This window comes from Phascolarctos cinereus, unplaced genomic scaffold (genome assembly GCF_003287225.1).
Source record: "Phascolarctos cinereus isolate Bilbo 61053 unplaced genomic scaffold, phaCin_HiC Scaffold_3;HRSCAF=262, whole genome shotgun sequence".
NCBI lineage: Eukaryota > Metazoa > Chordata > Mammalia > Diprotodontia > Phascolarctidae > Phascolarctos > Phascolarctos cinereus.
Genome location: NW_027555736.1, coordinates 142,870,535 through 142,886,395, shown reverse-complemented (window position 1 = coordinate 142,886,395; position 15,861 = coordinate 142,870,535). Strand labels below are relative to the sequence as shown.

Here is a 15,861-nt window from a genome sequence, read left to right as displayed (position 1 = left end):
CAGAACTAGGAGAACAATTTGTATAATTGTAGTAATATTGTAAATAGTCAACTTTGAAAGATTTAGTAATTCTGATCAACACAATAATCAACCATATTTCCAAAAGACTGTATGAAACATGCTATACTTCTCCAGATAAAGAGCTGATGGACTTGTCATTATTTCTACTTCACTGTAACATTTCTTCTTGTTGATCAGAGTTAGATCTGGAATAGTAGTCTTCTTGTTTGCTTCTTTTACTTTTAAAAGAATAAAATTATTCAAGTATTTATTAGTTCTGCTTTTGACAGAGGATTCCTGCCTCACTTGTTAAAATTTAGATTCTAGGTGCCTAGATTGTTGTGATGTTTCCAAAACTGTCTATAAATTATCTCCTCTGTCCAAATGGTCATTAATATATTTCCATAGCGGTATTATTTCTGTTTTTCCCTCCATTTATTCTCATCCAGATGCTCTCTACCATGATCTTGACTTTAGGTTGTTGAATTTCCTTATGTGAATATATCTTCTTGATAAGCTATTCCAATACTTCTTTTTATCTATTCTGATCATTTTGATTAAGATATGCCCTTCTAGAGCCATATTTTAGTCACAGGTCAAAGAATTATAGATTCTCAGAATTTGAAGAGTCCTCAAAAGCCATGTAGTCTAATCTTTACTTGAAGAAAAATTGACTTTGCATCATATCTATAAAGTGGCAATCCATTCTTTGCTGGAAATCTTAAGTGAGGGGGGAACCCACTTCCTGCCAATGTAGCCATCCCTTGAATTTGATAATGTATATAAATCACTTTGCAAACGTTAAAGCACTATGTGATTGTTATCATCATCATCTTATTAGGTACACAACCTTTTGTGTGTAGACATCTGAAAAAGTATTTTCTATCACTGACTCTCTTGGGAATTTATTTCTGGAACTACTGATTATTTCTTCTGTTCTTCATACTTTCTTGTATCTGCTATTCTCTGTGGTATCTGCTTGATGGATGTATAAGGGTAGTTTTCTTCCATCTTTAGTTTATAGCCTATTTGATCAGGTTCTCAACATTCCATAATTTTTTTAACCATCTTTCATTAGTTGCATTCCATCATTCCTTTGTTGTTAGGTCAGGAAGTCCTAATGAGTTGTTCAATTCCCACATGCCCCCTTCTTTTCTAAAGCCTTTCCCTTCCATCAGTAGTAGTCGTAAAAACATCTCCTGGTCCCCTAGGAGCTTCCTCTCTTTACTCAATACTTCTTAATGTTTAGTAGTGCTTTCTGGAATCCTTCCAGTCAGCAAGCATTTATTAAGTACTTACAGCATGCCAGACACTGTGCTAAATGCTAGTAATAACAAATATAAGTGGAAAGAATAGTCCCTGCCCCAAAGGAGCTTACATTCTAATGGAAGAAGACAACACGTGAAAAGTGTGTGTGTGTGTGTGTGTGTGTGTGTGTGTGTGTGTGTGTGTGTGTGTGTGTGTACACTCATGGGGGCATAATAGAGAAGGTTCAGATAATCAGGAGTGGGTGCTGAAGAGGAATGAAAATAGAAATGACCTACATACTTGCCTGGGCAGAACGGTTCAATCAGAGGAAAGAGTCTCAGGGGCAGAATAACTTTCTGGTGTGAAAAGTCCCAGGCTGTAAAGTGAGGAGGCTTTTGTGACATGATGGAGAAAATCTTCAGAATAAGGAGTGCGGCCTGGAGAAACATTATTTTTCTCCATCTGAATCACTAGGAATGCCATGTTTGGGGATTCTTGTCATGTCCTTGATGCACACCCTGTAAAAGTAGCTAAGCTCTCCATTCTTTGTCAGGTCAACAAATAGCTGCCTTACTTACCCTTTTTCAGGGAGTAATCAACCACTTCTTTGTTATTCCTCTGACCATTATTAGATGTGCACTCCATTGGTGGTACCTCTGGATGCACATTATCATTGCAGGGGGCACTAGAAGCTGCTTCTTGTTCAGAGTCAGGATACATCCTCTATTGGTCTAGACACCTTCTCTATTTGAAAAAATGCTTGTTATGAATTGAATTGAATTGCTATTTTCTGTGTCCTCCTACAGAGTTTCTCTTACCTGCCATACTTGCTAGAAGTGAAATTCTCATTTTACTTCTTGTTGCTAGTTTTTGTGACCAGTTTCTCACATCAAATTTTTGCTTGTTTCTTTGGAGTTTTTTTTTTACCCCTTTTCCTGTTAACAGCCCTGGAAGTCTTTGTACAGAGCTTCTTGCCCTTTTTGTACAATATAATAGTGAGCTAGTTGCTTTTGATGAACTTAGCTGGTCATTGATTTTTTTTCTCCAGACCCCAGTGCATTTAGAAGACATTTATAGCTGTTTTTTCCTGAGTGGGATTGTTATAAGGTCCAAATGAGATAATGTGTGAAAAGAGTATTGCTAACTTTAAAATGCTATATAAATGTCCATTATTCTTAGCAGTATTATTGTCCACAGTCTCAAGCAGAACCCAATTAATAGTCACTTCTTGTGATTCTTGTGATTACTTTTCTCTTTCCTGCGAAGAGACTGTCACCAGCACCTCCTTCTTGTTTACTCTCTGTCCATACTGCCCTCTCTCTTAAAGTATACTAACTTTCCAGTTTATCTTTTGATAATTAATTCTTAAATGTTCAATGCTGCCTATCCCTAATGACTTTCCAGAATATAATCTTTTTTCAGTTTCATTTATCAGAACTGCTTTAGGCATATACTAACAGTGATAGATAGGGGCAGCTGGAGGCATGGTAGATAGAGCACCAGCCCCGAAGTCAGGAGGGCCTGAGTTCAAATCCAGCCTCAGACCAAAAACACTTGACACTTACTAGCTGTGTGACCCTGGGCAAGTCACTTAACCCCAACTGCCCCCCAAAAAAAAGTTTTTGGGGCAGCTAGGTGGCGCAGTGGACAAGGTACTGGCCCTGAAGTCAGGATGACCTGAGTTCAAATCCAGATTCAAACCAAACACTTGACACTAGCTGCATGACCCTGGGCAAATCACTTAACTCCAGTTGCCTTAAAAAAAAAAATAATAGTGATAGATAGTTCCCGACAATAAGAGGTCCCAACTTTTTGGTCCCAGTATGCTATCTGAACAAAACTCTTGCTTATTTATAATGAGTTATCATTGACCCTATGCTGCTATAATCAGTGTTTTATCTGTCATCCATTTACTTTCACTGGGGTATCAGGACTAGCCTACTTGATTTTTTTTTTTTGGCATAGAGCTTTACCATCTGTGTGTGGAACATTGGAAGAAGGATGAATTATTTTTTTTTAAAGGCTGTCTCTCATTTTGCCAGAGGACGACCCTTTAGAACTAAACGTAATACTTTAATTTCAATTAGTTAAATTGAAATTAATGGTTTTGCAACCTAAATATTGATATATCAGCGATCTCATCAATATGGGTATTTCCTTTGGTGCAGATTGCAACCCAGCTCCTTCCTCATCTTCTCTTATTCTTGCCTACGTTTTCTCCTACCCAGGGCACTGGAGAATCTATTCAGGTTACTAACGGCTTTTCTCCAGGTCTTTAAATATATAATAAGTTCAGGTGACCAACTCTTTCTATGTGATTGGGTTAACCTCCTTTTCAAAGCATTTACTCCCTCAGTGATGCTGCTTATGCAACTTTATAACAAAGCCAGTGTGCAATTTTATATTATAGTCTTCCATCTTCCATGTGTTTCTTCTTTGACTCTTTTGTTATTTGAAATATTGATTCTTTGGAATGCTTAGGTGTTGTATGATTTGTAGCCACATATAATCACAAAGAGAAAATTGATGTTTTTTTTAAAATGGGTTTTTGTGCCATGGAACGTGTTGGTATGCATTTTGTAATTTTCTACATCTAATCTGTCCTTCCTTTTTAACATATTCAGTTCTGTATATATCTCATTGTTCATCTACAGTGCCTGGCTGAGACACATATATTGGTTAACTAACTCAGTGGGATAGCCTTTGTTAAGGGGAAGTACTGGAGGGTTTTGTTTTGTTTTGTTTTGTTTTTTTAAACTTTGATGGAATGATGATCTCATTGATAGGGATCTTACCAGACAGTCATCTGTCAACTATACCTATAGGGAATCTCTCTTCCTTTTGGACTGTAGAAGCCACACTCAGTGACACATACATTTGGTGAGCATGAATCTCCCTACTTTATGCATTATTTGATATTTTTAATTAGAGACTATCCTTGTGGTAACATCTGTTGGGGAATCTTGTATTATATCATGTGCGTGGGAGACATTTTTTCCTAGGAGAGTCCTTAACTATTTTTTTTTAATAATCAGCTGCTTTTTTTCCATAATCAACAAATAGGATCTTGTAATCTTTAGTTTTCCAGTTTTTCTACTGTAAGAAATTGCGAAATCCTGCATATTTCCTTTACGTTTTCATCAAGAATACCTTCAATATGTATAGAAACCATTCTCATAAATATTTTATAGAGATGAGAATGGCTTAGTAGCAGTTAATATCCTCTCCAGCTAGTGCTTGCTTGCTCTCTCTCTCTCTCACTTTCGCGCTTTCTCTTTCTCTCTCTCTCTTCTAAAAATACTGTCATTGTTCCCATTCTTTTGGAATTCTCACCCTATTGGATATCCTGAAACTCAACCCCTGAGCACCTTCAGAAGTGTCACCTTACAAATGAATTTCTTCAGTGTATACTTGGTCACTTTTTTTTTAAAGGTGAAAAGAACATTTTATGAATTTTCAAAAGTTATTTTAAACTCTTCAGAAAGATTTTAGGTAATTTAGTCATCTTTGTTGTGTACCTTTCTCAACATATTTATTCCTTGCATTTTGTTTTAGCCACATGTAGTTTGTGGGGATCAGCTCGTTCATAGTCCTTATATGCAGTGTCTGGCTTCCCTTGCTGTTGGACTGCATCTAGATCAGCTTTTGTGTAACCCGCCAGTACCGCCTCATCATCAGAGCTGTCTTCCTGACCCTTCATCATGGAATCCAACTGAATGGGCATGGTTAGAATGTTTCTCAACTACCATAAAAGCTGCTGAAGCTCTGGCAAAGGGAGCACAATTTCCAGAGTCCTTCACTGTTCCTGACCTGGAACCAGTTCCAGAAGATGAACTTGCATTCCTGATGGTAAATTACTCTGAAGCAATTTTTATTTTTACGTGGGTTGGGGAGAGGTATTGCAATATATTCTAGCATCTATAACCAAGTAAGAAATAGCAAGCATGATGCAGAGTAAGGGATGCTTAGCCCAGAATGCTGAATCTGAGCCTCTGTACTCAAACTTGAGTCTTGTCTTTGCTACTTAATACTTGTGTGACCTTGGGGAAGTCATTTAAACCTTTCCGGCCCTCATTTTTCTCATCTGTAAAATAAGGAGATTGGACTAGGTGAACGACGAAGTCTCTCTAGCTTCTAGACCTGTAATCCTATGGTATATTATCATTATTCAATAGCAAGTAACTCCTATTAATAGAAACAGACTTATAATCACAGAAAAATCTGTAATGCCATACAATCAGATATTAACCTTGATAGAATGTCAGACTAAGAGTTAAAAGGGATTACTTAAAATCAGTGGAATTTTCAGAAACTCATCAGATCTTTCAGTATAACTCAGTAGCCTTTTCTGCTATTTTCCCATTTTCTTTTAACTTAGACTACTTTTTTATTGCCTAATTAATGTACTTTTTTAAAAAAAATTGCACCATTCTCCTTTGAACATCTCATTTGATTGAAACAAATTTAATCAATTTTTGTTCATCCTGGCCACCTCTCTACATTCTTAAAGATGATCATGAAGCTTGTCATTAAATATGGCCACAATAGTTGAATATGTTGGCATTTTCTCTTGGCTGCCTTTGAAAGCCATTTGGCTTCAAAAGCCTTCTGAAGAACATAAATGCCTGACCAGATAGTGCTGCTTCATGTCAAAGTAGATCAGCCTAGTGATAAACTCTTATCTTTTTCATCTCTATTTTTTGTAAGCATATTTTGATATTTTAAAAATACAGTATGAGAGCACATTGAATCAGGTAACCCAGTACTTTTCGCAGAGTAGACTTACAAATATTGATCAATATGTAGCACTGATAACAATTTTATTAGAGACCATTCTCTTAGGTTTTTATAATGCTAATATAATCTTGCCTATTGGAAAGAGGAGTTGAGCTTTCAGCAGATAGTAAGTAAATATTGATTACACTATTCACCATCATATGTTCCATGACTTTGCAGGATAATAGTAAATGGATTAATGGTATGGATGAACAGATTATGTCTTGGGCAACATCAAGACCTGAGGTTAGTGAAAATGATGTTTATATATGTTTGAAATACATCCAAATATGATTGTTTTTCCTGTCATATAGCTTAGTTAGTCATATTGTATCCTTTATCTCACATAGATCACCCAGTTTTATTTCCTGCCTAATTTTTTTTCTACCGGTCATTCTTTTATTTTGGAAGTGGAGTAATTAATATTAAATATTTTCCACAATTAATGACTTTTGCTAATGCCCTTTTTAAAATATAAAATCATTTCCCAGTATTACTCCCCCGCCTTGATTCTTCCCATGTATAAATAAAAATTTAAGCAAAACCCCACTGACAAAATGACTGCATCTGACAGTTTATGTGTCATTTCACACCTGTCCCCATCTTCTTTATGGAGAGGGGGGGAGATGAGTTTCCTTCCCATTTCTTTGGGACCAAGATTGGTCTTTGCAGTTAATTTGAGTTTGACTTCATTTTAGTGTTGTTTTCATTTACTTTGTTGTGATTGTATTTGTTGTTCTGTTGGTTTTGCTGTCTTAGTTCTACATCAGTCCTTACAAGTGTTCCCAGATGCCTTATATTTGTTGGGTCTTAGGACTTAATGACATTGATCCCATTCATTTCCTAACAATTTATTCAGCCATTTCCCAAATGGCTCTTATTTTGTTTCCAGCTTTTTAACTACCCCAAAGAATGCTGCTGTGAATATTTTGTTATATTTGGGATCTGTTACCTTTGCTGGATATATATCTAGTAGTAGAATGATTGATTCAAAAGATATGAACAGTTTAGTGGGTTTTCCTATAAAATTTCACACTTTTTCCAGAACATTTGGATCAGTTCACAGCTTCACTAGCAGTATATTAGTGTTTCTATTTCTCCACAGTCCCTACTGCACTGACAGATGCCCTCTTAAGTAATTTTTGCTAATTTAATGAGTTTAAGGTGAAACCTCAGAGTTCCCTAATTTGTATTTCCCCTATTAGCAATTTTAAGATGATTGTCTTTATGATTGTATAGGACTGGCATCTAGGAGGCAAATGTGATGTCTTTCTATGGGGTGCTGGAAGGCATGGACAGCTTGCTGAGGCTGGTAGAAACGTGATGATACCAGCTGCTGCTCCTTCATTCTCACAGGCTCAACAGGTAACAGCTTCAGTGATAGAGGAGAAATTTTTAAAGGGCTGAAAATTCTGAAAGCAGCACTGTATAGTTCCTAGTCTTATTGTAGGAATCCCAAGTAAAATGAGTATAAAGTATGCTTTATAAATAAAAGTGCTATTAAAAGGCTCTTTAGGTTAATTTAAAGACTTTCTAGTAGATTTCCAAGTATTTTTTCCCAAGTGAATTGTTATGATAATTCATTATTATTTCTTAGTATGTATTCATACAAATATTATGTAGAATATTATTGTAGAAATAATACTGTTTTTAGTATGTATTTATATACACCCCTAATTAATGAGTCCTTTTTTCATTCATTAACACTTCTTTGAGCATCTTAGTTTCTTAGCCTTTAAAAAAAATTGGTGGGGGCAGCTGGGTGGTGCAGTGGATAGAGCACCAGCGCTGAAGTCAGGAGGACCTGAGTTCAAATGTGGCCTCAGACACATACTTCCTAGCTGTGTGACTCTGGGCAAGTCACTTAACCCCAATTGCCTCACTAAAAATAAATAAATAAAAATAAAAAAAATTGGTGCCTAAATTTCCTAACTCTTTAATTGATCTTTCATGGACAAAATAATCTTAGTAGTGTACAGGTCTGATCACATCCTCTTCTGGTCAAAAACTTCAGTCATTCCTATTGCTCATAGAATAAAATGTACTCAGCCTAACATTTCGTAGTCGCCTCTAGCTCCATCCTGCCTTGTCAGCTTTATTTCACACTATCCCCATTCACGTATTTTACCTTCTAACTTGTACTGATGATTTCTTACTTTCCTCCTCAGAATATTTTGGTTTAAGTTGTCTCTCTTCTGAAATAGCTAACTTCATATTTCTCCATCTTGAAATCCTCTTTATTCACCATTCAGATGCCACCATCATCCAATATTCATTGGTTTCTCTCTCCTCCATTTTCTCATAATACTCCTTTATACTTACTCCATTCTGCCTTGTATCACAATTATTTGGTTCTGGTATGTGTCTCGCTGGTAGGGTCGTAACTTTCTTAAGGGCATTAATTGCGACGTTTTTCCTCTTTATATCCTTATACCCCAGATAATATAGTGCTTTTGAAGCAGTAGATGCTTAATAATATTTATTGAATTGAATTGAGTTGGGATTGCTGATCTAGTTTTCTTTTTTTCTGTACTTCAAATGATTTGTAGGGCCTATTTTGCCTGAATATTCTTCTATTAATTATATGCTCCTTGGTACTAATCTCTGAACCAAACCTTCTCCTTCTTAGCAAAATTACCCAGGATCTCAAATAACTTTGAAAGAGTTATGCTAGTTTCACAGCCATCTTGATAAACTAGCAGGATTGTAATGGTCAAGGAAATGACTACTTTAATTTTAAGATTGAGGATTAGGTAGCTTTATATCAAACATGAGAGAGTGCTGTTCAACATGCTGAAATTTTAAAGCTTATAACAGAAATGTAAAGTGTGAATCATAAGTATGTATATATGTGTATATAATAAATTTGTGTGTATGTGTGTTTTTAATTCCAGATCATTTGTGGACAGAATTGCACCTTTGTTATCCAGGCCAATGGCACAGTATTGGCTTGTGGGGAAGGAAGTTATGGTAGATTGGGACAAGGAAATTCAGATGACCTTCATGTATTGACAGTTATTTCCGCATTGCAAGGTTACAGTTTTTTCAGTTGAAAATGTAGATTTCATTAAAACTTACCAGGAGTAATTCATAGATAGAATTAAATCCAAAAGGATCTGTGTATGCATCTATATATGTATATTTACGTATATATGTAGAACATTTTCACATAAATTATAAATAACTAGATGTTGAATTCTTTCTTGCATGTGGTAGATGTATGGATACAGCTTTAATTGCTACATTGTAGCAGTATTGTTTCTGAAGTTACTTGTCAGTAAGTAATGTTAGCATCTGTGGAAGTTATAAATATAATTGTGAGCCATTGGAGAATGTAATCAAATGCTTGAAACATGCATAAATTATAATTATTTTAATAACATTACTATAAACTTGCACATATTTTATTTAAAAATAAAATAGTTTGCACATGATAATATAAAGACATGATAAAGGATTTCAGAGGACTTCTGTGTCAAAGGTAGCTTTTACTGGAAGAAAAAATGTCAAGGAATGATTCCCTGAAGAATGACTAGCTTTTATTTTTAATTTTAGTAATGCAGAGATGAGCATTTTATGAAAATAAAAGTATCTGAATCACAACTAAAAAATATAGAATACATTCCTATAAAATTGGAAGTTGTCCCCCTTAAGCTGTATTTGTGACAGTGCTTTTCAACAACTAACTACAGTTTTGCTAGATAAATAAGGAAATTTTATTTTTAAAATAAATAAGCATTATGGAAGTTTTTATTTAGAGAACTTACTTATGCTTAGATGTTGTGGCTACACAGTTTAGAAATGATAAAAATAAATAGAATAATTTTTATATAGCATGGATGATTTGTTTTTTCATTCTTTTGTAGGCTTTGTGGTAACACAACTAGTAACTTCTTGTGGCTCTGATGGGCATTCCATGGCCTTAACTGAAAGTGGCGAGGTCTTCAGCTGGGGAGATGGAGACTATGGCAAGCTTGGCCATGGGAATAGTGACCGGCAGCGCCGACCTAGGCAAATAGAAGCTTTGCAAGGAGAGGAAGTGATTCAGGTTCTTAAGAGAATTTTCATTCAGTCTTTAAATGTAGACAAGTTAGTCACTACACAGAAAATATGGGAAACATTATAAAAAGTCAAAAGTAAATGAATTATAGAAAGAACTGATATTGTCTGAATATAGACTGAAGCATGCTATTTTTCACTTTCATTTTATTCGAGTCTTCTTATACAAAATGACTAATATGGAAATGTTTTACATAATTACATATGTGTAACATATGTGATTGCTGACTGTCTCGGGGAGTGGGGAGGAGGAGAAGGATAGAATTTGGAACTCAAAACTTTAAAAAAAAACACCAAAAAAACCACAAATGTTAAAAATTGTTTTAACATGTAATTGGGGGGTGTATATATGTATATATTTGTATATATGTTATATAACAAGATTTTTAAAAAGTAAATGAATTTAGAATGATAGAGCATTCTTTAATAAGTTGAGCATGTGTCTCAGGAGTTAAACATCTTGTTATGTAATCAGTGTAACAAATCTGTTAAACTGGTTATTTCAATTTAGTGTTCAAACTGTAGATTCCAAGGTTTTATAGGCAGTGGAGACAAATTTAGCTTCTTTCTCATATAAATGGTTTTCCTGTGATCTGGGATTGAGATTCATGTGGGGAGATGTGGCACTGTTTTTGATAATGAGTATTTGCTCTAGAAACGTAGTAACTTTAATTTCAGGCTGTTCTTCTTTGCAGAGCCCAAGTTAATTTATAAAACAAAAGGCTTCTGGAAAGCAGCTCCCACCTAGTTTGATCTTCAGCTTGACCTTCATATGGAAGAAGCTTAAATGTAGAGTGAACTAGTATTCCAGTCCCTAGATTGAAGATGATACTATTAATTAGTTTCCATGATTGTGGAAAGAATATTACATTAGGAGTCAGAGGACCTCAAACCGGGTTAGAATTCCAGCTCTGCACTTTTCTATATCACTTTAAACAAAGTCCTTTTCTCTCTCTGAAACATAGTTTCTTAACCTATAGATGAGGATGGCAATTTTACACTACCGTTCTCATAGAGTTGTGAAGAAAAGCGCTTGCTAAACTGTAGGCATCTGTATAAATGTGACTTAGTAGTAATAAAAATGTTTTTTGAATGAATTAAACTTTTAAAATTGTTTTAAAACGTATATATTAATTAAGCTTGCTAATTATACTAATTATGTTTTTTAAAAATACGTGCATTTTATTTTTACTTCAGATGTCATGTGGCTTCAAACACTCAGCAGTGGTGACATCAGATGGCAAGCTTTTTACATTTGGAAATGGTGACTATGGTCGTTTGGGCCTTGGAAACACTTCTAACAAAAAGCTTCCTGAGAGAGTGACAGCATTAGAGGGATACCAAATTGGACAAGTATGGAATGAATCTGTAAAATAGTGCATCTGATAATGATTTCTTGTCTCTTCAGTGTTGTTCACTTATGCTCTCCATACTTAAGATTATACTAGTTGTATTGCAGGTTCACCTCTTTATCACTTTTTTATGTTTTTGGAATTTTTTAAAATTTATGGGTATGTTGAATTTTTTCTAACATGAAAATTCAAATATTAACACATGCCTTTATCATAAAATGGCAAAATATAAAATAATAACTGCAGGATGGCCCTCTTCTTTTCTAACATGTAATAGTAGATCATCCTGAGTGTACCTATGTTCCATAGCCTACATTCCATATGGTGCTGAACAGAAAGAAGAAAAACCTTTTGATTATCATTTGGCATCCTTATTTCAGTTGTCTCTTTTGTAGGATGGTAATTATTTTTGCTTTTAAGTAATTATTGTATGTGTGTTGTGGTAAGAATGTAGAGGTTGCTATTAGGGGACTAAGAATGTCTCCCTGACATGTAGAGACTATAAGTACCTTCTAGATCCAAAGAAGGTAAGAGAGAGAAATATTAATGTACTTGTAAATAGTTATATAAGGTTGACAACTAGTGACTGAGTATTTTGAGGCATGGTTTACATACAAACCTTTTCTTAATGATTAACTTCTTTGATTCCTAGCTAAGGCCAAATATCATTGTTATCAAGGATGTAACTTTTAGGTAGCACCAGGTTTGGTTTGGTTTTTAATTCTGTGCTAACATTAGAAACTGAGATGTGTTGATGTATTACAGCTAATAATTTATAAATAGCTTTCGTATAGCTATTCCAGAAGAGAATAAAGAAAATTATTTTATAATTGGTGGGAAAATAAAGGCTTTCAAATATGTGGCAGTTGTTTTGTGGTGTTTTGGTTAAGCTTCCTGAATGCTTTTCCAATAGGTGGCTTGTGGATTAAATCATACCCTAGCTGTATCTGCAGATGGTTCAATGGTGTGGGCTTTTGGAGATGGAGATTATGGAAAACTTGGCTTGGGAAACTCTACTGCAAAGTCTTCACCACAGGTTAATTCTCTTGATCATCTTGTTTTTCATAATCTTTAAACATTTTGACCATAGGCCATTTTATTTTTAATTAATATTATGTTATGAAGGAAAGCATGTTAATGACTAGAGAGCTGGCCTTGGAGTCAGGAAGAGCTGAGTTCAGTTCCTGTCTCTGAAAGACACTGACTCTGCGACACTGGGCAAGTCATTTCAACTCTCTCTCTCTCTCTCTGTCTCTCTGTCTCTCTCTCTCTGTCTCTCTCTCTCTCTCTCTGTCTCTCTCTCTCTCTCTCTCTCTCTCTCTCTCTCTCTCTCTCTCTCTCTCTCTCTCTCTCTCTTTTTTAAAGGCAACTGGAGTTAAGTGACTTGCCCAGGGTCACACAGCTAGTAAGTGTCAAGTGTTTAGTCTGAGGCCGGATTTGAACTCAGGTCCTCCTGACTTAAGGGCCGGTGCTGTATTCACTGAGCCACCTAGCTGCCCTGTCACTTCAACTCTCAAGTGACACAGGCAAGTCTCTAAGGCTGCAAATTGTGGAGAAGGTGCTGACTTGCATTCATAGAGGGAGTTTCCAACAACAATGAAATTATAAGCACACTTTAAAAAGCCCTTCTCTTTTGTTACTCTGTAGTACAGTTGGTAGCAGCTTGCTAAGTCGTGTTCTTCCAGAGTGGTGGACTTGGTGTCAGCAAGATCCGGATTCAAATCCTATCTATGACATTAGCTAACCTCTGTCTAAAGAAACTTAACTCTGTAGGACTGAACTACCCAGTCATAGGCAGATTATGGTCTTTGTTGATGGAGGCAGTGGCCCACTGTGATGGATCATTTACATATTTACATATAGTGAAATTTACAACACAATATGACTTACCTATTAAACTGTTACTGACCAAACTGAGAAATAATTCATACTTAGTTACTATAGACTTTAGGCTTTCCATAGAAAGAAATGCGTACTTGTAGAATGCATTTCTGCAATCTGCAAAGGATAGAAATGAAGTGATAATAGTGAAATTATCTAAAAGAAACTCTTCAGTGACCTGTCACAAAAAGCTCTTTTGCCAGGTACCATAGGTAGTTTCTACTTAAACAAGTTTCATTTGAATATGGCATGGCCGTGTGTTACATGAGTGCAGTTGTGCTTCCATTTTTAAAAGAGGTAAAAGAAAAACAAAATAACAATTAAGTATTTGAGCTTAACTTCCTAATTTATTGTTTTCTTCTAGTCATATTGTTAAAGGGACCTTTACTTAGTAGAATTACAGAATGATTCACAATATAAATGCAGGGTTCTGTCAAATAGTGAGTTGACATTTCACATTTAAAATTTAATTTGATTTATAAAATTTTAATTCACACCTTTCAGGAGCACTTTTATTACATTAATTCTGTAATATACTGATGTTAGGTGAGTTCTTAGCTGGGCAGGAGAGGGCTAAAGTAAGCCCACCAAGCTTTTAAAGATGATCCAAAGTTACTTTTTTCACCTCTGGAAAGTGGGAAGTAATATCTCAAAGTAATAGTCATAGTTTTATAATGTTTGGTGTCTAGCTTCAAAGGAAGAAGAGAACTCATGCTCTCAATGATTTGATGGAAAGAAAAATGGATTTGGAGTCAAAGGACTTGATTTCAAATCTTAGTATTATAGCTTGTTATCTAGGTGACCCTAGCTTCCCCATTTGTAAAATGAGAATGATTGGACTTGATGATTTCTAAGGTTTCTTCCAACTCTAAATCTCCAATTCTGTGAGATACCAAAACAGATTACAAATATGTCAGCCTATGGCATAGTTCCCTTTTGTCTGTTTCTGAACATGCCCCAGCACATAGGAAGACCAACAAGTAGCATTCCAGATCAGGCAGGATTGGAGACTGATTCTGAGTGAACTACTACCCTCCCTATTCCACAGTGGGTGCATGCTCTTCAGATGAATTTTAGAGACTTGACAGCCTAAGATGACAAAATGCCTTACACTTAGATGCCAGTCAGAAATAAGCAATGTAACATTCCGTACCTGAGTTGATAAAATTTCTTTGGTGCTCATATTGTATTTTTTCTCTGTATATATTCACTAGTTACTTTGTTTCTGTCAACATATCCACCTCTCACCCTGGGGAATGGGCCGTGTCTCAACAGAAATGACTGAGTTTTAGATAACCATTTGAAATGTTTTTTTAAAGCTTAGGGTTCTGGTTCCTTGCTCCTAGCTATGTCCTATGAGATAAGCCCACTTTTCTTCTTTGAATTTTGCCCATCCTTTGCTGTATCTTGAGAGGTATAATCATAAATTACCCATTCAGATAAGTTTTAGCAGGAGTAATGAGCAAGAGAGGGGAACTAGGGAAAGAAGTGGGTAAGGAAGAAGGTATTTAAATTTTGGTGGAATTAGGTGAGTAGCTTTAAGTATTAACTCACCACCCTGAAGCAGTAATAATTTTACCATAAAATGAGATTTTATTTTAGTCATATATACGTGTTAAACTTGGGAAATAGCACAGTTTTTTCCCCCTTCCAAAATGTGTATGTATAATTACACTTTTACTTTTGCAGAAAGTAGATGTTCTTTGTGGAATTGGAATCAAAAAAGTTGCTTGTGGCACACAGTTTTCTGTTGCATTGACAAAGGATGGTCATGTGTATACTTTTGGACAGGGTAAGGAATCTTTATTTTTTAAAAATCAACTTGAACAAGTTAACTGTGGGTGTAGGAGTCTAGTGGGGTGGGAGATGAGGAAGAACATTAATGAACATTAATTTCTAATTCTCTTTGTGTCTTCGTTAATATATATATGTATGTTTTTAAGGAGTTGTAATCAGTGGGTACATACAATTTTGTCTTTCTGTATATAGCATTTATTTTGTATGTGGATGCAGGCCACATATTTTAATAGTTTATATGGTATTTCATATATTGCAGTAACTTCTGTTGTGTGTGTGCCTAGTTATTCATTTATTCAGTCATTTGGTTATTTGATTTTCATTGTTCATTCATGTTTACATTTTTGTGTTTCCCTTCACTCTTATGTTTGAACTTTAAGAAGTTTTTGGCAGCTTTGATCTTTTCATTAGGAATGCATGGATGTCTTCTATTTAATTAAAGGTTCATTTTATCATCCTATAAAATTATACTGTGTTTTACTGAATAAGTTTTTCTGGGCTGCAAACCCATATCCTTTGCCTTCTGGAATATCATATTCCAAGTTCTCTGTTTCTTTATAGTTGTTGCTGTTGAATCATGTGTGATCTTCACTGTGACTCCTGGGTACTTCAGTTCTTTCTAACTATTTGCAGTATTTTTTCTTTGACCTAGAAGCTCTGGATTTGGGTGGTATTTCTGGGAGTTTTCATTTTGAGGTTTCTTTCAGGATATAACCAGTGTATTATTTCTGTTTCTATATTGCCCTCT

General features: G+C 35.3%; 1 protein-coding gene across 1 annotated transcript in view; it reads left to right on the top strand.

Annotated features, from left to right (window-relative positions):
* The window catches only part of HERC1 (HECT and RLD domain containing E3 ubiquitin protein ligase family member 1), a 198,843-nt gene that overhangs the window by 163,776 nt on the left and 19,206 nt on the right, over positions 1-15,861 (top strand). The window contains exons 62-69 of the mRNA XM_078151198.1: positions 4,804-5,097; positions 6,205-6,270; positions 7,264-7,389; positions 8,919-9,057; positions 9,891-10,072; positions 11,281-11,436; positions 12,349-12,471; positions 15,006-15,108. Coding sequence (XP_078007324.1) covers positions 4,804-5,097; positions 6,205-6,270; positions 7,264-7,389; positions 8,919-9,057; positions 9,891-10,072; positions 11,281-11,436; positions 12,349-12,471; positions 15,006-15,108 — 1,189 coding nt within the window. The remainder of the gene's footprint in view (positions 1-4,803; positions 5,098-6,204; positions 6,271-7,263; positions 7,390-8,918; positions 9,058-9,890; positions 10,073-11,280; positions 11,437-12,348; positions 12,472-15,005; positions 15,109-15,861) is intronic.